A 24,029-nucleotide genomic window follows, 5' to 3' on the forward strand; every position below is an offset into this window, starting at 1 on the left:
ATTGCAATTCCTGAAAAAAAGAATCAGAACGTCCATAGAAATTGATCAATATCCCCTTCACTCCTGTGCAATATTTATTTATTTTTCTCTGCAAAACTGTGTGCTAATCTTACAAACACTCTCCTCCTATTGTCAACTATGTTTATTTTTCTTAACTATCATCAGGGTTCGACATAACGTATAGCCCGATGGCCCGGGGCCAGTAAAATTATATGCAGGGCAAGTTGATTGGCCAGTCACTGTCCCGCCACGGGCCAGTGACTGGCCAATCACAGTTCAGTATCTTTTTGTAGACTACATCATGGTTCATTGAAATGCGCGTTGAGAGTCGGAATGAAAGCAGTGTTTATTTAAGACTCAATATAATAAACCTAATATAAAATATATTTTTTAATGAAAGGCCAGTGGACAACCGATGCGTGGGCGTTTTGACAGGCGGAGCAACAAGCGGGTGCACTCTCGCTCCGTTGGCAGAGCTGCCTACCGTCCGCCTGCGAGTCGACAAATCAATCGACTTGCTTTGCCCCCTTTCTTTCTTCCCACAGCAGAGGTTCAGGTGCAGAAAATGATAACTGCGCTTTTCCTTTAGCTGCCGCCATTATGTTACAGTATTTGCATGCAAGCCCCAATGGTAATACAAATGAGAGGCTTTATTTAAACGCTGTGACTGCGTCTCCGGTGATTGTGTCGGTTGTAGACAGAAACCAACGGAGGGACTCCGCTCACTGTACAGTTCCTATAGTCGCGCAGTTTGGCACTGTGTTTTCAGGCTCGAGACATTCAATCAGATCGCGGAAGTCTTTCCCATTGAAATCGCTAACGGGGGGAATATCCCCGGTTATTATTTTAGCCACAAACCACAGTTCATCTGCGCGACGGCTCACTCGCTGGCGAGATCACACGGTGAAACGCTGCTATGCTCGGACGAAGGCATTGTGTTTCTAAGGTGATTTAACGTCATAGTCTTAGACGAGCGTTTAGCATTATGCTGCATATTTTGCACTGCATTGTTTTTTATCAATAGTTTGAAAAAATGGTCCCACACTGGACTCTTATGTGAAGCTGACACTTCATGGAGAAGTGACACTCGCTGCGCGCTCACGACCAGACGTGAACTCACATACACGGTGAAATCTCCCATTAAAAAAAACGGCATAACCCCCTGATTTTTGGATTTCTATTCTATTTTTAAAGTCAACTTGAGCGCAAGTGGAAAACCGGTCATTCGGTCATTCACATCCCTAATGCATAGAGAAAGTAATAAAAACAGCCTACCACACCACAAAGACTGATCAGACCTTCATCTCTTATTTTGTTTTATGTTTGAACATGACTTCTGCAGGTGAACTATTCATTAAACTGCCCAAATTCAAGAATAAAAACAACCATCAAACTACTGGACTTTAAAATACTGGCCCACTCTTTCAACATACAGTTGTAGGCTTCAAATTCAATATGTTTGCCTGGTTTTATATTATGTGTATGAGCAATATCAACATTTCATATAATTAACTAAAAGAAAAATAACCAAATCTAAAGGGAATATATATACTGTTACAGTATAGATATTCCCTTTAGATCTGGTTATTTTCTTTATTTTTCTAATACAGGTATTATAATAGGCAGTAGGAAAAAAAAGTTATGTTGAACCCTGTATCATCATTGGAGCTTAGGTGTTTTTCAGTGGAACATGAAATCCTTTTATATCAGTTTTGGACTTATGTTGAATCTGTCTGTCCCATCAGTACGACATCCGTCAGAAGGCTCTGAAGCTAACCGCTAACAGCATGTACGGCTGCCTGGGATTCAGCTACAGCCGCTTCTACGCCAAGCCCCTGGCTGCTCTGGTCACACACAAGGGCAGAGAGGTGAGTCAAACCTGCGTTACTGCACAGTAAACATACCTGTGGTCTTTATAGGTGCCCAACGTTTTCCTTAGCTTTTGTACAAGCTAATACAGATCCATAAATACTGAGGTAAAATAAGCTTCTGGTTGAACTTATGAAGGCACACACGGGAGCACATTCTGGTCTTTGAAATGACCTGAATGCCAACAAGAGGGATATTTATCCCATTTTCATCCACAAGAGGGCACTGTTGCATCAATTTTCCACATTGTGCACCACCACTCCTACCACTATTCCAATTTTTCTTTCTCACTTCTTCCTTCTATTCTATTTCTATTCTTGTTTTCCCCGTCTCACATTTGTCATCCTCTCTCTCTCTCTCTCTCTCTCTCTCTCTCTCTCTCTCTCTGTCTCTGTCTCTGTCTCTGTCTCTGTCTCTGTCTCTGTCTCTCACTCCCTCCTTGAAATAATTTCTCATTTCCTTCACCCTGTGCCCTTCCCCATTCTAAAGAAGATAATTCCTTTGAGTTTGTTTTGTCAGAATAAAAGTCCTGTTTTAGTGTGTGTGTGTGATATCAATAGCTCTGTGTGAGTGTGTGTCGGTTACAAAACAGTGAAACACCACGGGCTCACACTCTCTCTACGTACGGTCTTGATTGTGTAATGATGACTTCTTTCAACACACACCAATGGAACGACGCGGCACGCACACTCAATACATTGGCGCAAAGAGGCATGTGTGCTGCATGACATAAACGGCTAAATTTGACTGGTATCGTAACTGAACACCCCACAGACACACACACACACACACTCACTCACACTCTCCCACCATGTCAGTGGCTGTACTCATGTTCATTTAATGAGCTCGAACAGTATACATCCTCAGCTGAGGCGTCAAGCTTTGCCTCAGGGGAGTGCTTCATTAAGATCCCCTTACACACTCATTGTGTCCCCTAATAGAGGGCAGGGCAGTAACTGTGTGTGTGTTATTTTGTCACTCTCGTTGTACGACTGACGGAGCTAGATTGTAAAAGGTGAACATTTGATTTGCTAGAACAGGTCTGACCTGTACCTTTGTCAACAGCCAGAGGTGGATGGGTTAATTACCGTACATTTGACCTCGTTCCGGATGTCTTATAAGCTAGCAAGAAGTTGGCTACGTTTCCATTGTCTGAATTTTCAAACCAACATATATGATGGTTAATTCAGGTCTGTATTCCTACTAGTTTGGGAGACTTAAATACATCAATTTACACTAAACTTTACAATTTAATACTCAACCCTGCATTAATAAAAAATAAAAAAACACATGACACCTTTTTAATTTTCTTTTTTAAACTATTGAGCCTCGAAAACTGACCACAAAAACCCTTTCAGATTTCTCCAAACGCCCCTTATAGCTAAATCCAAAGTTCTCACTTACAGCACTGGTTACATCAAACAAAAAATATTCTGCCTCAAAGCCATTAGCTGCTCAAACGGCTTGCTGTCATTGAGAAATATCAGGAGGTAAACATGTCCCATGTGCATCCAGAGTTGTTTAACAATTTTTTTAGTATGCTGTACACAAGCTTCCTACTTCAGTAGTTTATGAATATGCTGACATGGATATATTAGCGCTCACTTATGCTATTACATTCATCGTATGTCACATTGGAGTATATTTAAACACTCGCGTCCTCTCGCCGGTTGTTCCAGAAGTGAGGACTGTTGATGTCAGAGAGGTTTTTCCCTAGGCCCTAGGCCTTGGAGAATCTATCTATCTATTTTATCTGATGGGCTACATACTTTTACTTTGAAAACTAAAATCCCAAAAACCTAAAAAGTCTATGCTAAATCTAAAAGGCAAATAAGGGGCATTTTTCATATACAGTCAATGTTATCAACTGAGCATTTGGAGAGCTAGCATGTTGAGCATCTTGAGTAAATATTTGTATATATTTTGAACCAATTTCTGGCCAGGCAGGGGATAACAACTATTGTGACATATACAGTATTCTGATGGTTTAACATGGTTTCAGATCATTTCAAAACTCTGTGATATGACAAATTGAAAGTGAAGTGCATCAAAAGGTCATGGGTCAGGTCTGAAGCCCTGCAGCATGCTGAGTGCATAGCGCGACCCCTCCACTCGCTGAGCTAGCAGGAGATCCCCCTTTGCATGTCTTGGTGTTTTGTTTACTTTGTATCCATGATCCTAGACGCACCGGCTAAATTTATACCGCGGCTTGTGTGTTTGGAAAGAGTTGCGGCATCAACGCCACCGGGGAGTCCGGCTGTAAATAAGGGGGGGGTCGTAATTAAACGTTGTCGAGGATCAGTTAGCGCTCGCTCCGAAAAATCTATATTTGAACGTCTATATGTCAGATATTCCGTTTTTAAATGAACCCCATCGAGTTAACTTTTACGCTATCTCGTAACGTTCTGAATCCAGTTGGTCTAACTTTTTCTGATGCATCCGATCAGTCACTGCTGTTTACAACTGCATTTAGAAGTCTTTTTACATTACCAAGAGTCATTTATGTTGATGATAATGTGACATTTCTCTAACACCATCCAGCTTTTACAACACTTGCGGGCTGTATTTCCAGTACGTTGGTCTACCACACTCTGTTTATGTGTGTCTAATGGCTGGCGCGGGGCAAACACGCAGAGGAGCTGTCTGGTTCAGGCAGCCGTTTTATTGAATTTGTAAAGAGCCCTAAAGTTAAATTACCGTAAGCCAAGTAGTTCTTAGTAGTTTCCGACTGCAGCGAGCCAGAAAGGCCAGCTGGCATTTTATGGCAGGGCTTTCTAGTGTATTTGTGGCTATTGCCGTTTGCACCACCACCCCGCCCCCCCCTCCCATTTTAATCGTCACATTTGCACTGCACTCTTCATATCGTGATTTAGGAGGCTTTTTATTTTTGTAATTGTGACACGTACACCCGACCGCCACTCTTTTCCGCGGCGTAAATCCAGCGTTCCAGCCCCCCTCCCTCGGCGCGTTCCCCCCTTCATCTGTTGGGACCGGCAAATGTGCATGTGTTTCTGTGTATTTATTGATTGGCTTAGCTCTCATCTTTCTCTCACTCTCGTTTTAAATTGATGCCTTAACCCCCCCACCCCACCCCCCACACACACACTCCCCCCAACTGTGGCAAAGACGGGTCAGTCCTCGGCCCACAGTGTGTTTCTCAGCCCCAAGGAGGGTTCAGCTGAGGGGGGGGTGACACTCTTGCGGTGGCTCTTCTGATCACACTTGCCAAGTCCAGAGGGGAAAGCACCCACTTAGCCACTCTCCCCCTCCTCCTTCTAACTCTTGTATATGTGTGTGTGTGTCTTGGGGTATGCCTTGCATCTATCATAGGCCCGCCGCATGTATGTGTTGATGTACATGTGTCTGTTGCGGCACAAGTGCTACTGGCCCGAACTCTGCCCTTTGTCGGGAGAGGAGCATTTGTTGTGGCCCCCTACTCTGTCCTGGTATGTGTGGGGGGTATTAAGGGGAGTATGATGGGTATTAAGAGGAAGGTGAAGGTTTAGGATTACACAGCCACAGATTGATGTCCCCCTCAACCCCTGCGCGTTATTTTGGGTTCTTTTGTATGTTGGCCAGAGAACAGTTGGGGTTGCAGAGAAACAGATAAACGAAAAGGCAGACGACGACGAGGACGACGTTCCACGCATGTGTGTTATAATGGGCTGATCAAATGCATTGGTCAAGCCAAGGAGGAGTTTTATTGTCCCTGACGTCAGACGTTCAAATGGAGAGAAAGAAATGTGGGGAAATAGGAGGAATTTTTCTTCAGACACTCTTGTAGAACTCCACCACATTTTGCCTTGGTGTTTGTGTTGATTTCTTTTACTTTTGGGAATGTTGCTCGTCAAAGCAAATGGAGAGGGTGTCTGTCAACAGTCAAGGGCACTGAAAAAGCTGCTGTGCCTAGAGTGTAATTCATCTTGTTTAATGACCTTTAGTATATCTTCCTTTTCTTGTTTTACTATCTTTTACCTATTCATTTAAATGAATCTACCTAATTACAATTATTTGATTTGAATTACTCTTTTAATTTGTACTTTTACTCTTAGCATAAGTAATTTTCCTTTTTTTTTTTACATTTCTTTAAATACAGCCGCTCTGAGTTGTTGAGTGTTTAGGATAGCGTTTCCTCATTTACTGTTTTATTGTTCCATTGATCTTTAACGCCATTTTGTTTTGTTCAATACGTGTTTAGTGAGTTTGAGTGTTTTTAATTTCTGAAAGTAATTTGCTGCTCTGCCTGTGGATAAGGGCGAGGGTATTGTTCTTTTTCTTTTTATTCTGCAAAGCCCTTTATGTTGCCTTCACTGTGTATCAAAGGTGCTTTATGAATAATGATTGACTGATCTTTCATTTAACATGGACACAGAATGAATCGGAACCTCTTTTATTTCCTCCCCGATTCCTATGTTTCTAAGAAAGCATGCAAGCCTTCTTTTCTACCCAACAACACAAACTTGTGTGTGTGTGTGTGTGTGTGTGTGTGTGTGTGTGTGTGTGTGTGTGTGTGTGTGTGTGTGTGTGTGTGTGTGTGTGTGTGTGTGTGTGTGTGTGTGTGTGTGTGTGTGTGTGTGTGTGTGTGTGTGTGTGTGTGTGTGTGTGTGTGTGTGTGTGTGTGTGTGTGTGTGTGTGTGTGTGTGTGTGTGTGTGTGTGTGTGTGTGTGTGTGTGTGTGTGTGCGCGCGCGTGCGTGCGTGTGTGTGTGTGCCCTCCTTATCGAGTGATGTTAACAACAGAGGCCGGGTGGAAGCCGCTGATTGTTTCGGAACGCAGATTGGTTCGACCTCCTGACCCTTTTGCCAGCAAATCTGACAACCATTAGCAGCTGTGTGCGTCTCGGTGGACGGAGGACGACTCCTGAAAGCCGTGTCTGCTGTAATTGAGTCTCTGTCCTTGTGTTTAAAAACAGCCTGACAGGAGCCTGTAGTTGACATTATTGGATGGCATGCGGTGGGGAAGGGGATAGAAGCGGGCTTGGGTAACAGAGCAAACTGAGGGTGCAGAGAGGTCAAAGTTTGGCTTAGGTTAAACCCCGGTGCGTACTGTGTGTCGCTGGGGGGCTGCGTGTGCTTGTAATGAAGTCTAAGTCAATATTGTTGCCCCCCTGGTGTCCCACATTCAAGTTCCCTATCATTCCTCACAAATCATTTTCCCAGAATTAGACACGGGAATACCTAAAGCACACTATAATTTCTCAGTCTGTCTGTCTGCCTGTCTGTGCTTTGATGATGTGAGAGTAAATATCATTGCCCCCATTTCTTTCTTTCAGGGTCTCAGTCGCTGCTACCGTTGTCTCAGAATCACAGGGGTCATTTTTACATTTCCCCGAATTAGACTTAAGAATACATAAGCCGCCTGGCCCACACTGATATGTGTGTGTGTCGGTGTCAGTGCCATGCATGTATGCGTGCTCACGTCTAGGGAAATGAGGGATGCATGTTTCCATGGCCCCGTAGCCCCCTTAAAGAGCTGGCTTTACTCCTGATAGGAGAGGGCTTAACAAATAGTCACATGGGAGCAGCGAATGCTATTTTGGCTGTGACGGGCTGACAGTGGGACAGGACAAGGTTTCAGAATCTAAACTGCGTCTTTAGTAACACCTACTAATGAGGCCATTAGGGATTATAATTTATTAGAGATTGCTCTGACACATGGCGTCTCTAGCAAGGGGCTTCTGATAAGAGTTGTAAAAGAGAGGATAATTATCAGTAAATGGTTTCAGCACACTTGGCAAGTAGGTGATACATATGTTCAGTTCTATTAAAATCTTCACATTTCTCGATGTATTACCCCCAGTGAATTTGATCCTGTATTCTACTTTGCTGTGTTTATTGTAGGGATGATGAAGGCATCAGCAAAATTACACCATTTAGTGATAGATATCAGTTTCTGAATAATCTAGCCATTTAGTCTCCTGCTGAAATAATTAGTCAGTTGTCAGAAAATGAATCAATTACTGTTTTGATAGAAGGTAGACATTGGCCTTTCATTGACAACATCAGCAGTGGAGGCTCACAAATGAGCTGAAGGATACAGTGCATTGTTATAAATGTTTCATTCAAATGAGAATCTGTACCATTTGAAACTAATATGTTAATGTTTATCTGGTCTACAAGTCTAGTCAGTGCTGTGATCTTACTGCAGTTTTAATTGAGGGAATTTTATAAACATGGCAAACATGTTAGCTCGCAGTTACTTATTTTGAGACGTTACCGACCGACATAATCGTTTATTTGCCCTCGTGTTTGTGGCCATCTGGTCTGTTACACTCTTTTTAGCTCTGTTTTTGTAGATATGTTTTTTCTTTAAAACATTATCCGTACGTACATACGGAAGTGACCCTTCGCTTTCATTTGAAACATTACTATAAAAGTATTGTAAAAAGAGGCATACTAAAATGTATACTGTATATGAACTAGACCTGACTCATTTTATGAGCTGGCTGCTGATGTGTAGTGACAGACAGTCATTTCATCTTCCTGAACCATCTGTTCCCAGCTTTATCACCACTTGATGAGCCCTTTTAGCTATTTACAAATACATTAACTTGTTTGCCTGGCAACATTGTGAGGATTCATTGGTGACTACATTGACTGCCCCAGGGTCGAAGTGACACATCAGGATGTGTCCTTTCCAGCCACTAAAGTGCCATAGTTTTAATTGAGCAGACAGCAGGAGGATTGTTGTCATTGCCGAGTTATTCTCGGTGAATGCCGGCGTTTGTGATCTCAGCCGGTTGTATTAAATCAGACACAGCTTTACAGCAGATTGACCCTCCCAGCAGCAGACATGAGAACACAGCTATGGCATCTGCCAGGACAGGTGTGTGTGTGTGTGTGTGTGTGTGTGTGTGTGTGTGTGTGTGTGTGTGTGTGTGTGTGTGTGTGTGTGTGTGTGTGTGTGTGTGTGTGTGTGTGTGTGTGTGTGTGTGTGTGTGTGTGTGTGTGTGTGTGTGTGTGTGTGTGTGTGTGTGTGTGTGTGTGTATTCTTGCATGCAAGTGAAATCAATTCAGTGAAAGAAGGATTTTCATTCTCTGTGGGTGTGTATGGAGGTGTGTGCACTAGCAGAAGTAAATAAATCTTTTTTGCATCTTTGTCTGTGTGCGATAGTGTTGGTGCATGTGCATGCACACTCCTGCGCCTTGTGTACATGTGTGCACTATGCCCCCCCTCCCAGCCCCAGCTCTGACAGTGGTGTGTTCCTCCACAGGTGCTATTTCAGACGGTCGACTGTCATCCCAAAATGCTTTTCAGCTGAGTGCTTTTCAAAACAATCGTCACTGGTGTGGTGCCCCAGGCTCTTTTTACAAGGGCCCTCTGCCGCACTGAGGTTTAACATGCTGTCTGTGATCTGCAGATGGCTGTCTGTTGCGTGTTTGTGTGTGTTAGAGCTGTGCAATTTATATGAAATTGAATCGCAATAAGTATTTTGACTTCCAACAGTTATGAAAATAAGATAATCAACTTTTACAAGATAATGTTTGTCAGTAAGGTCAAGCCTCTGCCAGGTCATGGTTTTAAGAGTTTAAAAATATTTAAATTCAAGGATATCCACTGTTAAAAAGACAGCTTCTCCAATTAATAAAAAAAAAGTTTCCAAAATGCATGATGTTTTCAACGTAATCTAACTATATAAAGCAAGGAAAGTCTGTCTGTCTGTCATTCTTTCCTCCTCAACGGCTTGACCTATCACGCTGAAATGTCACATGGCACCTCAGTATATACCTGGCCAGAGACTGAAAGAGCCATTGATCTCAGTTGTCATTGCAAACGTTGAAAAAAGCTTGATTTGTGATTTCTGTGGAGCATTTCTGCTGCGATCGCTGCTGAAAATCCGTGCATGCGCAACTGGGCCGACCGCTTTCACCGGTCCGTGTCGCTTCATTTGCTGCCCGGAGCAAAAGGAGAAGCAATATTTTCTGATTTGTTTTGTGTAAGGGAGGAAACAATCTTCTGCGTGTCTACACATCTTTTAAGAAGCAGAAATAAGAAAAGTAATGGCTGGCAACAATTGGTTTGACAGTGAGATCCCTGAGCTATTCTCAATCCGAGCTGAGGGCGAGATCACCGCCATATCACGGGGACACTAAAGGACAGCCCTCTGACTGCCAGCTCCAGCTCTTCTGCCCTAAATTCACAGGCCATTGTTGTTTAGAAAAAGCAGCTGTCCTGTGCAGCGCTACATTTATATGTCAGGCCGCAGGGCAGTATTGCAACATGATAACAACCCCAAACACACCTCTAAACGACCACTGCCTTGCTGAAGAATCTGAGGGTAAAGGTGATGGACTGGCCAAGCATGTCTCCAGACCTAAACCCTATTGAACATCTTTGGTGCATCCTCAAACGGAAGGTGGAGGGGGTAAGGTCTCTAATATCCACCAGCTCACTGATGTTGTCATGAATGAGTGGAAGAGGATTCCAGTGGCAACCTGTGAAGCTCTGGTGAACTCCATGCCCAAGCGGGTTAAAGCTACCCTTACCTTTGTTGCATTTTTACACTTTTTTTGGATTAGGTTAAAATGGTATTAATAAGGTAATGACACTCTAAAATGCAAGACAGACCCACCTGGAGTAAAAACAAACAATGATTTCAATCTCATAATATTTTGTGAAAACTTCAACCAATGATATTATTCGGACCGAACGATTTGATTGGCCGACAGACCTGTCTGTTTGCCATCTGCTTCTGTATTGCCCAACTAGAGGGTTTGTTTTGATTCCACGGCAGACAGTAGCAAGTAGCGACCATTGTAGAAAAGGCCCCAACATTCATAAGTTACAGTGTTGTTATTTCTTACAGTGCGTTAAGATGTGTTTTGTTCAGTGTGGATAGCAGTCAGTTAGGGCCGTGATGTCAGTCGGCTGGAGAGTCTGTTTAGTAAGTTTCCTTTCTCTTCTCCCTCGGTCAGATGTGTGACAGTGTGAGTGTGCAAGTTGCCGCAGTAAGCGATCATTCCACATGGAAACGTGTTTATCTGAGTTTAAATGTGAATCACCCGTGTGTGAGTATGTACATGCAGTCCCGACCGCTGTTATAATATAGTTTGCATGTTATTAACGGCTGCGATTTGTGGGTTGCAACAGCTGTTCTAGGGATCTCCTCACGAGCGGAGTTTAAGCCTTTGCTCTTTTCCCGCGATCTATATGCGGCTGTGCCTGTGAAAGAAGGAAAATAAAGAGCGGATAAAACCCTACTCCTCCTCTCCTAGTCTCATGATTATAATCTGATGCCTGAGAATGGACCTTCTAGGGGGGTCTGGGGGCATCCCCCTGCAGAAGAAACCTTATCCTTTTAAAGTTAAATACATCAATCTGGTGCACTTTGAGAGGCGAAATCTGTTTAATTCTGTGCTCTGTAAACAACTGTCATATGTCCTGCCTATAACTATTTTCTGTAATAATTTGGAGACACAAGCCACGTAAACTATTGAAGAAAAACACGTGGATTTCAATAAATAAAAACAATAAACGCTAAGATCTAATATAGACAGGTCCTGTCTAGTACTCATTTCTGGAATAATCTGAATCACCTCACCTTGAAGCTAGCCTACTGAAAACATTTTATTTATTTGTTATGCAAATAGCCTTGTTGAAAATTAATTAATTAACATAGGCTACACATCATGATTAGCCTATCAACATGTGTGCTACATAAGGCAACTTCCCTATTCCGACCATTATATTTCATCTAGCCTATTTCTCAATTTAAAACATAAAAATAAAGTAGGCCTAGCATTGAAAATACAAAAAAATAAAGCTTGTAGGCCTACTATGGCCTGCTGTTTTCAAGATAACTTAACAGTTAAAACAATAAATAAATTAATATGTCCCCTGAAAATAAATGAATGCTTTTCTGAGAAGAATGCCAAAGGCAGTAGCAGTGAGGCACTACTGTAAACTTACTGAAACGAGTGCATGCCGTTTTTTTCAGCGCTGTCTCTGCTGTTGATACAGATTGGTTGTGTTGCCACGGCGACGTAGCAATTTTAACTTTCTAAGTTTTGCTCAGCACTTTTTCCTGTTCAACGTCCCTGTTACTGAGTCCTTAATATCTCCACAGAGCAGGCGCTGGTTTTATTTTCGCCACTAGTTCAACGTTTGCTTGCTAGTCATGCTCCTGCTCATTGGCTTCCGTGTCTAACAAGTGCGCACCGAATGCACACGCGCATCGCGCCGCGCGCAGAACACATAGACACACGCAGACACACAGATCAGCTGATGGGATGATCAAACGAGAGGTTGTAAAGACAGGCGCACACGAGGGGTACACCGACAAAATTGAGTTATTTTGACGGGACAGTACATTTACACTGTTATACAAGCTGTAAACTGACTACTTTACATTATATCAAAGTGTCATTTCTTCAGTGTTGTACCATGTAAAGATATAATGACATATTTGAAGAAATGTGAGAGGTGTACTCACCTTTGTGAGATACTGTATATCACTGATATCATTTTTGCGATAATCAGGGAGGCTTAGCGTGATTGTGTGCATATTTGCCCTTTTTAGATGAGGAAGCAAATTGCTCATTTGTCCAATCATGATTCTCTCTGTATTATCTTCACCGCTTCCTTTTTCTAATCCATAAAACATTTATCACTAAACCATGGCAGGCCACGTGTAGACCCATGTTCTGATTTTAAATGACAGCCTGACAAAAGATGTTTTGAGGAAGAGGCGGGCAAAGTGGGAAACAAAGGATACATGATAGCGACAAACGACAAAACACATAAATCCCTAATAGATGAGGGCAACAAATAGCTTGAGCGACAGCTGGGAAAAGGCGGATATCACAACAAAGCTAGGCCTCTCATCAATTAGCATGACAGGGTGCAATAACACACAGCTAATAATGGGAACAACACATGTGTACAGACAGGTTTTATAATGTAAAAATATCCAATCTCCAGTTGATTTTGGGTAGGGTTATGGTCACTCAGCTGACAATTTATCCCCTTATCAGTCATGACCAATTAAACAGAACTACAGGTGTGAAGGTCCCCCAAGGAGATAATCCTAGATAGTACTTACGCCAAGGTAAACTGATGACTTGTTTTAGTTTAGTAGTGTGTTGGGGAACGAGCAATCAGTGCATGACAAGCCATGCCATCTCATTTGCCTGATGAACCTCCTTGACCCTCTCACAAGCCCAAAAGAATGCAAACTGACACTGCAGCCCTCACCTGTATCGTGGCCTAAGAAGGAAGGATGAGTTGTGGGATTTTTCAATTCTTAAAAAATCTGTTCTACCTAGAAATCTTTGCGGGAGCGTTTGTCAGTGAGCTGCTCAATTACCGCCCAGTCTAATTGCACTGTATTAACAAGGAGATGAAAAAGAGAATAAGGAAGGAACATGAGAAAATTGAGCGATGGTTTACAGTGTGAAAAGAAGAGAGAATTAAAATGAATTGGAAGATTTCAACAGATTTGTATAGAAGTATAAAACAATTAAGGAGAGTGAGAAGAAGTAAATGACCTTGAGTTGCTGTAGAGATAAAACTATTCAAATGGGACTCAGAGTAGATTGTCTAAGTAGACTGAACTTGAATGGAGAAGTATCAAATCTTAACAACGGAATTTCTTCTTGTTTGATCGGACCGAAACCCAAAGATATTCAGTTTGCTGTCAGAAGAATCGGAACACAAATTTTCCTGGAACCCATGAATTGTCTGCGATTTTATGCTAAAAGAAAAATGATAATAAAACAATAAAGTGATTTATCAAAATAGTCGCAGATCAATTATTCTGTCTAGCAACTCATCTATTAATTGACTAATTGTTGCAGCTCTATATGAATTTGTTAACCTATAATGTGGCTGATGTGCAAAGACGCGGTCAAATTACTGAAGTACATCCCATAATATCTTGATGCCGTTAAGTAACACAAGTCCTCTGCCGAGCTTTTTCAGATGTTTTTCCCCCAGTATGAGCGGCATGCGCGGTGATGACTAGTGCAGTCATCAAAGGAAAGACATACCCCCCCCCCCCCCCCCCCGGGAAAACACCTAACCCCCCCCCCCCCCCGGGGGGGGTTAGGTGTTTTCATTGGTCCCTATAGTTTGCGCGTGTTGGAATGTACTCACACACACACAAACGGTCAGCAGTGCACATTGCATCATGGTCAAACGACTTGTCTTTCACCCGGTCCATTCCTTTAAAGCTGTCCGTCCTGCTAGAAGTGACAGCATATGGAAAAACCTGTCTAAATGAGTCCACACATCAATTACATCAACACATTCTCACCTCGCCGGCCTCCACCCCTCCTTTTGCCTCACTTTGCTTTCCCTGTCTTTTCCCCCATCCCTCCGTTCATCACTCATCTGCCCTTTCCCTCTGTCTATTCTCTGATCACTCCACGACTCCCCTGTTGTCTCTCTCTTCTCCTTCAAGGAGACTTCTCCTTTGCTCTTTTATCATTGAGAAAAGTGTTACTGCAGAGCCCATAGTTCATAATGGAAGCCTGATTATAATGTAGATTAGTCATCAATAATACTGCAGTGCTTGTTTGGGACCTGCTTGTTGCCACTTGGATTTTGATGCGCGTCTGTTCAAACTGTTGTGCACTCCCTTGGGTCCTCAGAAATACACCCGCCAAGTGTGAAGTAGATCGTATGAGTGATTGGCGATAAACTTGATGGACAGACAAACATACACACAGATACGACTTCCTTAATACCGTACTTTTCGGACTATAAGCCGCGACTTTTTCCCAATTTTTCGACCCTGTTATTACACAGCACAGTATATGTTCTGCAGCTACTAGGGATGGGCGTTAGTAATCGAGTACTCCTCGTTTCAAATGAACTCGATTGGTGGATGAGGAAAATCGTTTTTTGTTTTTTTTAGTGTTTAGCCTTTAGGCCGGCCGGCGGGCCGCCCCTATTTTAAAATGTTATATACGTGTACAAAACGGCACAAAACGGATAAAATAAAGTTTAACAAAATTAAATATTTTGATGCAAGTGCAATAAACTGAGCGTTGTGTCAAAAAGCAACTGCAAATAACTGCCACCGCAGCGCAGCCTGTATTCTCCACAGCACCGCGGAGCTGAACACGGTCGCTCCTTTCTCCAGAACATTGTCAGGAATATAACTGTCCAATTATTTCAAAGCAGATGATAAAATTACGTTTATAAAAAGGGGAGATGACACCTGTTACTCTCAGTTAGTAATGAGTAGCCTAGACTCCAGGTGAGCATGCAAGGTGCTATCCGCTTGGAAAGAAAAGTAAGAAGCAAGGCTTACTTCAGGCACATTCGCTCCGAGCCAACAACAGTTAAGAAGCCTTCAATAGGGAATATGGGGATAAGATTCAAAAACCGACCGGTGTAACGTTCCGTTAATGAGGAATTAGTCGCGGTATATTCACGGACACGGAGTGAGCATTACGCGGTTGGATATAGAACTATCTGCTTTGGTGAGTTATTTATATGTATTTAAATTGTAGGACAATCATTTAATATTATTTGCTGCCTTTCTTATTTTAAATGGTGACTTAGGCTATTTTTTTGTTACAACTACAGCCCATGCTTTTTTTCTCCCCAACGCAGACCTACTCGATCGGATCGGATTGTGGCCCGTCGATTTAATTACTTTCAGTGAGGAAAATCTGTTTTAAACTTGTGGGAATAAATCCTTAATATCATATGGCAACTGTGACTGTTTGACAATAAGCACTGAGCGCTTTATTGCGGTGAACCGTTGTTCTGCAGACAGATGCGTTGCGTTCTAAAAATAGAAAAAAGTTTAACGAGGAATCGATTGATCCTCGAGGAATGCAAGTGATCACAAGAGTAGCGAAAACACTCGTGCCCATCCCTAGTAGCTACTATTGCACTAAATAGTAACACTTACGTACGTTATGCAAATATGCAACTTGTTTGTTGAAATGTTAATAATGGGAGCTTCCTCAAGCAGCCATCTCTTTCCCGACAATCCCCTCTGTGCAGGAATTCTTACATATGGTAATTAAACATTATAACACCACCTGCGGTATATAGTCCAGTGCGGCTTATAGTGCGGAAAATACGGTAGTTACCGTACCTGATGACAGTACATTTTGTCTATATAAAGTGATTTTGCAATACTTAATTTATACTGAGGTAGCTCTCCTTTTTACAACCTGTATTTGCTAATAAAAAAAGATAGTTGTGCATTGTAAGCGGCAATGCAATATGAATCCAGGAAGTGTGATTTGAGATCTGTGAATTTAATCAGACGCCAATACAATGCTCCTGTGAGACAGGAGTTACCTTACAATGTCCTCTACATCGTATACGCGTCTGCATGTATTTGACTTGCCACATTGCCGCACCTTGATGGGTGACTTCATTCGCAGTAGAAAAAGCTGCTGGGATTCACATTTAAACATAGAAGGGTAAAACATAGAAGGGTTAACGTACAAGATTTGATAAAAATGTCTCTCTCTCTTTTGGCTTTTGGAGGTATTAAAAATTTCTCAATTTCATTATAGTCCAGTCAAAAATTATGGTGCTACGGTTTGTTACGCTCCTCTACTCGCATCCCGAGTTCATCCTAAGGCTTATATCATCTGACGGGACTAGCCATATTTTCTGCATTAAAGCTTTGCGGCACAATTTAGTGAGTGTGCGCACAGGCCAAGATGTGTGTGCGAGTGTGTTAGTGTGACGAGACCTTGACCTTGACTGCAGTCCCTAATGGAGGAGGCTGTTCTGTGAATGACTCAAACTCCCCCCCTCCCCCCCATCACTGTACAGCGGTATGTAGCAGCCCATAAAGCATGCTTAAGTCCCACTCTGGTTTCAGGGAGTGGAACGCCCCCCCCTTTCCTTGTCCTGCCACAGCCCGTTTCCGCCCCTTCCTCACACTCTGAAATAGCCACGTCCTTGTCCACCTCGCGGAGCACAGTGTGAGACTGGGTGTGTATATATGAGGCGGTGGTTGATTGAGGGGCAGATTGCTGGTGACAGGTCACACTGCGTTCCGTCCCTGCGACCCCCCAGATTAGCCACCCAGAGCCCCCCCCCCACCACTACTCACCCTGCCCTCCCTCCCTCAGGGCCCCCACCTGTTGGGATCCCTCGGCTGCTCAGATCTCTCCCTCGCACACACACACACACACACACACACACACACACACACACGGTGGACAACCTGCGTTAACAGAATTCTCTTATTTGTCCGTCACTCACTCAGCGGGCGATGAAGGCCATTAGGAGTCATTAAGGTGTGAGTGCGTGTGTGTGTTAGAGTGTGTGTTGCACGGCCGGGATGTGTGTGGGTTGAAAAAGACGCCCGTCACAGCACGCTCTCATAATTGCCCTCTTAGCCAATTATCCCCCATTTAAAACCAAGTCACCTGCTCTGCTCCCATGTCCACACGAATGCACTCGCACACGTCACACACACACAGGATAAATAAAGTAGAAACTAAACATCTAATCGTTGTTTGTTCTTGAGGGTTGTGTTTGTTTACTATGCCGAAATGCTTGATTTCCTGTAATGCTTTTTTCAGTTTGTGTAAGACGCTCCATTCACACTGTTGTGTCTGCTTTTCCCCTTCAGATTCTGATGCACACCAAAGACATGGTTCAGAAGGTGGGTCACAAACAAGCTTATGGTTGCTCAGTTCATATATTTTTCAAATGTAGTCGAGGAAAAGTAAAAAAAAATATGGTATATCCAATATATTAGGAAAAGGAAAAGACATCCTGCAGTGCATATGTAAGTATTAATAAGTGCAACATGCATTATATTATATTAAATTGGAACTCATAGATGTTATTAGTTCAAATGAATGGCAATCAGACAAGTAATATACTAGAAAGTGAGATGGAAGCTGCATTTAGTCCTTGCGACACAATACTTGACTGATTGAATACATTTGGTTTAGCGAATGCAATTCACTCTTGCACTAACTGGACAGGACACACTGAAAATGAAAATACATCAGTGTGCTTTTGTGCCTCTGAACATATGTAAATAAGGTGCATATGCACAGTCAGTGAATACAACAAACAGAAATGTATGAGAACACAGTGAATCTTAAGTACTCTTATAAACAAAATTAATATAACTTCAATAGCCAGTATCCTAGAGGCTCAGGCCTCACAGCAGACCTGAGTTTGAAACCGACCCATGGTTGTTCTCTGCATTTCATTCCCTCTTTGCCCCATTTCATCTCTCTATCTGCACTGTCAACAAAGCCTTGAAAAGCCCCAAAAATTATCTTAAGGAAAAAAATAGAACTGGAAATCGATACTGATATTGCGTAACTAAATATCGCGATATATCGGCATATCGATTTTTTGACACAGCCCTATTCACTCCTATAATAGTTTTTTCTCTTTGTGTCATTCTCCTGCTGTGTGCCTCAGATGAATCTAGAGGTCATCTACGGAGATACCGACTCCATTATGATCAACACCAACAGCAGGTCTCTGGAGGAAGTCTTCAAACTTGGCAATAAGGTGTGTAGTAGAGAAGTTGTGTGTTTCCTTCGGGGTTACTTCCCGTGTTGGACAATTTCACTTAATGTGTTTGTGTGTGTGTGTGTGTCTATTATTGTCAGGTCAAGGCAGAGGTAAACAAGCTCTATAAACTGCTGGAGATCGACATTGACGGCGTGTTTAAGTCACTGCTGCTGCTGAAGAAGAAGAAGTATGCCGCCCTGGTGGTGGAGAACCACGGCGAGGGACGATACAGCGTCAAGCAGGAGCTCAAAGGCCTGGACATCGTGCGCAGGGACTGGTGCGACCTGGCCAAGGAATGTGGCAAGTACGTCGGATAAGTCAAATGGAGTTCTAGCCCCGTGCTAATGTTAGCATCTTATGAGAAATGTATACAAGTGCTCGTTAGACGTGATACAATTTGATTCCTCCCCTGCGCTCTTGCAGCTACGTGATTGGTCAGATCTTGTCGGACCAGAATCGCGACGTCATCGTGGAGAACATCCAGAAGCACCTGGTGGAGTTGGGAGAGAAAGTAGCAGCTGGAGACATACCACTCAACCTGTATGAGATAAACAAGGTCAGGACATTGCTAAACATGGAAAGGCCTTCATCTGAATCCATCAGTTGTTCTTGACATACAGCAGTTGACATGTTTTGTGTTTTTTTTTTCTTAGCGGTTTTGTTGATTGTTGCTCTCTTTCTCCTGTCTCTGTGGTGCTCTCTCCTGCAGGCCCTCACTAAAGATCCTCAGGACTATCCAGACAAGAAGAGTCTCCCTCACGTCCACGTGGCTCTATGGATGAACACCCAGGGCGGTCACCGGGTCAAAGCTGGAGATACCGTCTCTTACATCATCTGCAAGGTGTGTGTATCACGAAAAAAGAAAAAAAACATAAATATCATCTGTTAAGGGTAGGGATTGAACGGTATGAACATTTCACGATACGATATACCTCGATAACGAGTCCAAGTTCAGGAGCGAGTCCTTTTCTAAAAGATTTATTTTATTCATTATTTTACAAATTAGGCCTACAACATTTACAGGGGTTCTGTCATCACTTTTAAAGCATTTTCAAACACAGGCATTGGCGCTAAAATATTTTTGAAACAGTCTTATTTCTCACTGCTGTTCATATATTAAATATAAAAGCAAACGATACCATCAGTGCAAAGAATGCTATTTTTATGTTTTTCTTAACGCCTTTGTCCGGGTACGCTCGCCCAGGAAAAGCTGGTGTTGTATAAACACGACCGCATTTGTCCAAAGGGGGTGCTAGAATGAACACAAACAGAAAGTTCCCCGTAGCCACTTAAAATGCATTTATTACTCCTGAATACTCATTAGACTGTATGCCTTCTCCTTCTCCTGTAGGACGGCTCCACGCTGTCAGCCAGTCAGAGGGCCTATGCTCTGGAGCAGCTCCAGAAGCAGGAGGGTCTCAGTCTGGACATACAGTACTACCTGGCCCAGCAGGTCCACCCCGTGGTCTCCCGCATCTGTGACCCCATCGAGGGCATTGACAGCGTGCTCATAGCCACCTGGCTGGGTAAGTTGATGGCAGCTCTGGTGCACTCTAGAGAAGACATGAGGCATCAAAGTATTTAATTAATATTAAATGAGTGAACCTTTTTCAAACATATCAGAATTTGAATTTGCAATTTAAAGGTATACTAATTGATAAATAAACACTGGTATTTGTGGTGCGTAGCCTACCTTGAGTGATGGCACTAATCCCTCTATGTGTTTAGCATTGGTCATTATTCCCGTTTTATAGTCTGTCAACAGCTGAGGCAGCCAAATATAGACATTTGTCACACCTAATATCACAACAGCCCAATAAAAGTGCAGAATAGATGTTTCATTGTTGTCTCAAATTCATAACATGAAAGGGTTTAAGTGTACATTTACCAAGTATTTTTTAGCCTCCTTGTTCTAATTGTTAGATTTATTATTATTAGATTAATATTGTAGATTGTGAAAAAGAGAACTGGGACGGGATTAAACAATGAAACAATGATGTTTTTGTCCACCACACCAGGTTTGGACCCCAGTCAGTTCCGTGCTCAGCAGCAGTACCAGAGGGAGGACGAGGCTGACGGTACGCTGGGCGCTCCGGTCCAGCTGACAGACGAGGAACGCTACAAGGACTGTGAGAGGTTCACCTTCACCTGCACCCAATGTGGCACCGACAACGTCTACGACAGCGTCTTTGAAGGAGCTGTGAGTACATGCAACACGGTGTCAACCTTCGTTATTGTCCCCTTAATTGTCTTATGCTGCATTTTCGTTTTAGTCCCATGGCAATGGAGAAAGCACATTTCAATACTGACTCTTTCTTTTTTTGGTCTTAGAAAATTATAAAAATTAACAGGAGTGAAACATCCGGTTATTACACCAATCTTAGTTTAAATAGAACTGTGTCTGTTTCTAAGTGTAGCCGCCTCTTTAAGGTTCAGTTTTTCATCCGTTATATGAATAAGTTTGCTAATGACTCCCGTTTTAACCACACAACCATTGTTGTCCATCCATCATTAAATGTTGCTTGAATGACGTATTGTTCTGGAGCATACAGCTGCAGGGTTTACCAAATATATTATGTCATGGATTACTCATGGGAAAGTCTTAAAAGTTGCTTCAGCCAGAGCGCGTCAATGAGCTGTTAATTCTACACTTGTCGCGTATCCGTTGTCATTTCTCAAAAAGATTTAGCCAGTCATCGTGGTCATTCATTTGTCAGACGGATTCTTGGGCTTATTTGCGGTTGGAAAGAGATTTAGATTTAAGTCGATGCAAACGCTTTTCTTTTTTTTTTCCTCCCTAGAGGAATGAAAAATATGTGCAACCTAACACCAGAGTTTACATCATCCCCAAGGAAATGTTCCCCAAAACGGCTCCGTGGGATGTTCTGCTTGAGAATCCTCAGTTCATTAGGTCCACCTAGCTAAAACCAATGCCCTCTAGTCCCGTACATACAGTAGAGGGGCTTGTAACTTAGACTGCAGCAGAAGAATAAGTCAATAGGGTCACATGTTGTTGTGCAGTACAGAGAATCTCTGACAAATACAAAGAAAAACTTCCAATGACAAAGGCAAGCTGGCCTCTACACTAATGGTATGTTCCACCCGGGTGTAATGAATTAATCAGTCGTGACACAGATAAGAGTGGTGAATGGTGTGTCCGAAGGCATTTCGGTCAAACTTCCTGTGAAGGCTTCATGCTTTAGTCATCCTCCATATTGTGTCTCTGTCTGTATTTTTAGACAGCTGCCTGGCTCCAATACGGACTCTGTTTTCATTGGCATAGTTTGGACTCCACAACTTGAAAAGCCTTTCCTTAACCCCCGCTGCTCTATGGACGGACACACATACACACACACACACAGATCTCCTACCATTTGTCAGGCCAAGGTCGAGTGTGTCTGTGTGTGTGTGTGTTATCAGCTTCTAATGAGCAGCAGGGCACACAGCTTTTTCTTGTCTGGAAGACACCAATAAAACTGACAACCCCCTGTCCTCTGCTGGCGTAGAGACCTTGTATAAATTAAAAAAGGAGTGTTATTCACACACTCCATAAAAAGTTGATATCATTGAACACTTCAACAGAGACGCTGCTTGTTTCTACTGACACCAGCACAGGAAACATGCAATAGTGCTGTATTAGATTCACTTAAAGCCCTACTTCACGGGTTTAAAAATGAAGGTGTATTGAACTCTGAGATCCTATGTAGTATAAATGTGCAAACATTTTAGAAATCGGTTCATCCTAGCCTGAGAAAAGGCATAAAGATTGTTTTATGGTCTCACTGTCTAACCCTACATTTCCCCATGTGTGACATCACACTAGTAAAAATGTAGGGTTAGGATTAACAGGACAGCTGGGCCAAGGGAAGACTGAGGGAAGAAAAACCTCATTCATTATATTATAATAGTGATTTTATAATAATAGAACGCCGGTTCCGTATGGGTGAAGAATTCCTTTAAATTTACATGCAAAATTTAAAAAATCACTTGTTAGTTCTGTCTGAATAATTTAAAACTATTAACCATGATTCGTGCAATTACTGGTGTTAATTTTCCACCAATGTGTCAGAGGTCTGCACACACATGCACACACACACACACACACACACACACACACACACACACACACACACACACACACACACACACACACACACACACACACACACACACGCACGCACGCACACACACACAGAGAAACTGATAAGACAGGAAGTTAATTAGGGTGGTGAACATGGTCTAACAGCTCAGTGAGAGGGGAGGACAGATGGGCCTTGACTCCACCACTGACACAGAGCCAGCAGAGATGGAGGGAGGAGGCGCTGATGGATGATGGAGGACAGACAGAGGAGTAAAAGTTTGTTTGATGGGGGTAGTGGGACAGGGGGATGAAAAGATTAAGTGAGGAAGGGAGGGAAAAAATAAGCTGAAGGGATTTCCCTGAGTTCAGTTTTATTAGTGAGTTGGATATCCCACATCGGGCAGTTAAATCAACACGCTGTAGAAACGGCACATTGTCAGACCAAAGACATGGATGAAAACAGCCGGCGTCAATGCTGCACACTGTAAATGGTGCTTTTAAATTCTTAATTGTTTTAAAGCCTCTGGAAACCTGGTCTAAAATACATGAATCAATACATGATATCTAAGTTGGGTGTGTCTCAATAAGCTTTTACAAAAATCTGGTTGAAAATAAATATTATAAAACTTAGTTCAAAAAACATATTTGTTTACAGTCGAGACCATTTGACAGGACTGTGTGGATGTGGCCGTATCAAATGGTGTCCATGGCAACATTGTTATTGTTTTGATAGAACGTTCGGCCAGAGAACTGTCGTGATTGGTTCAAAATGCTTGTTGTGTAATAAGAAGAACCAGGGCATAGCCTGCCCAGTCTAAACTGAATTCCTATAAAGTTTAGCAAACTTAAATTATATCTTTAATTTGGTTTGACTAATATGCCTAACTCCCTTCAGATGCTTACTGTCATGCAACTAAGTCCAAGATTGACAGGGGCTCTAAAGTTAACGTACTGTTAGGAGTGCAGACGTGAAGTGGGAAAGATGACAGTCGTTGTAGAAAGTACTTGGAGTGTTGAAAGATGAAGTCCTTGGATTTCACTATTTTAATCTTTGGAAAAAACACAGACTACTTTGGGTGTTTGTTTTCACATTTCCATTTAATTGCTCAGCCTTAAGTAATAACTGGCCAGTAAGTGCAGTGTCATTTTCCAATATAATTTGTTTGGGAGGGGGAATTCTGTTATCAAATTGAAGTAAGGAATGAAACGAGGGAGATAAGGAGTGTGGGAGGAGAGATCATGGAGAGAGAAGAAGGGAGGCTGCTTTCATCCAGGGAAAAAAAACATGGAGGAAAGGAAGAGGAGGATGTACTGGGACGGAGTGGTTAATACATTTTGTGTATCTGTGTATTAGAAGGAGTTTAAGGAGTTGACTGACTTGAACTGGCAGAAAATCTATTTTTCTCCCCAAAAAAAGGATTGACATAAGGCAATAAAAAAAAAACGAGTGGGAGTGGGGTGGGAGGGTGTCACATACGTATTTTTTTCAATGACTACCCCTGCAGAAAGCCCTTTTTGTTGCTGTCAATGTGACAGTTAAATGGAGTTCAGGTTTAAAGGGAAGTGAGTGTTTTCAAGCCGTTATATTTGGTGTAATTATTACGTACTGTGGGCTA

At 42.5% G+C, this 24,029-nt stretch overlaps 1 protein-coding gene across 1 annotated transcript in view; it reads left to right on the forward strand.

Annotated features, from left to right (window-relative positions):
• Window positions 1-24,029, forward strand: part of pola1 (polymerase (DNA directed), alpha 1) — a 64,686-nt gene that overhangs the window by 9,023 nt on the left and 31,634 nt on the right. Inside the window, 8 exon segments of the mRNA XM_080050638.1 lie at window positions 1,746-1,868; window positions 17,425-17,457; window positions 18,237-18,329; window positions 18,431-18,636; window positions 18,756-18,888; window positions 19,042-19,173; window positions 19,684-19,858; window positions 20,351-20,532. Coding sequence (XP_079906764.1) covers window positions 1,746-1,868; window positions 17,425-17,457; window positions 18,237-18,329; window positions 18,431-18,636; window positions 18,756-18,888; window positions 19,042-19,173; window positions 19,684-19,858; window positions 20,351-20,532 — 1,077 coding nt within the window.

This window comes from Ammodytes marinus, assembly GCF_949987685.1.
Source record: "Ammodytes marinus genome assembly, chromosome: 21".
Lineage (NCBI taxonomy): Eukaryota > Metazoa > Chordata > Actinopteri > Uranoscopiformes > Ammodytidae > Ammodytes > Ammodytes marinus.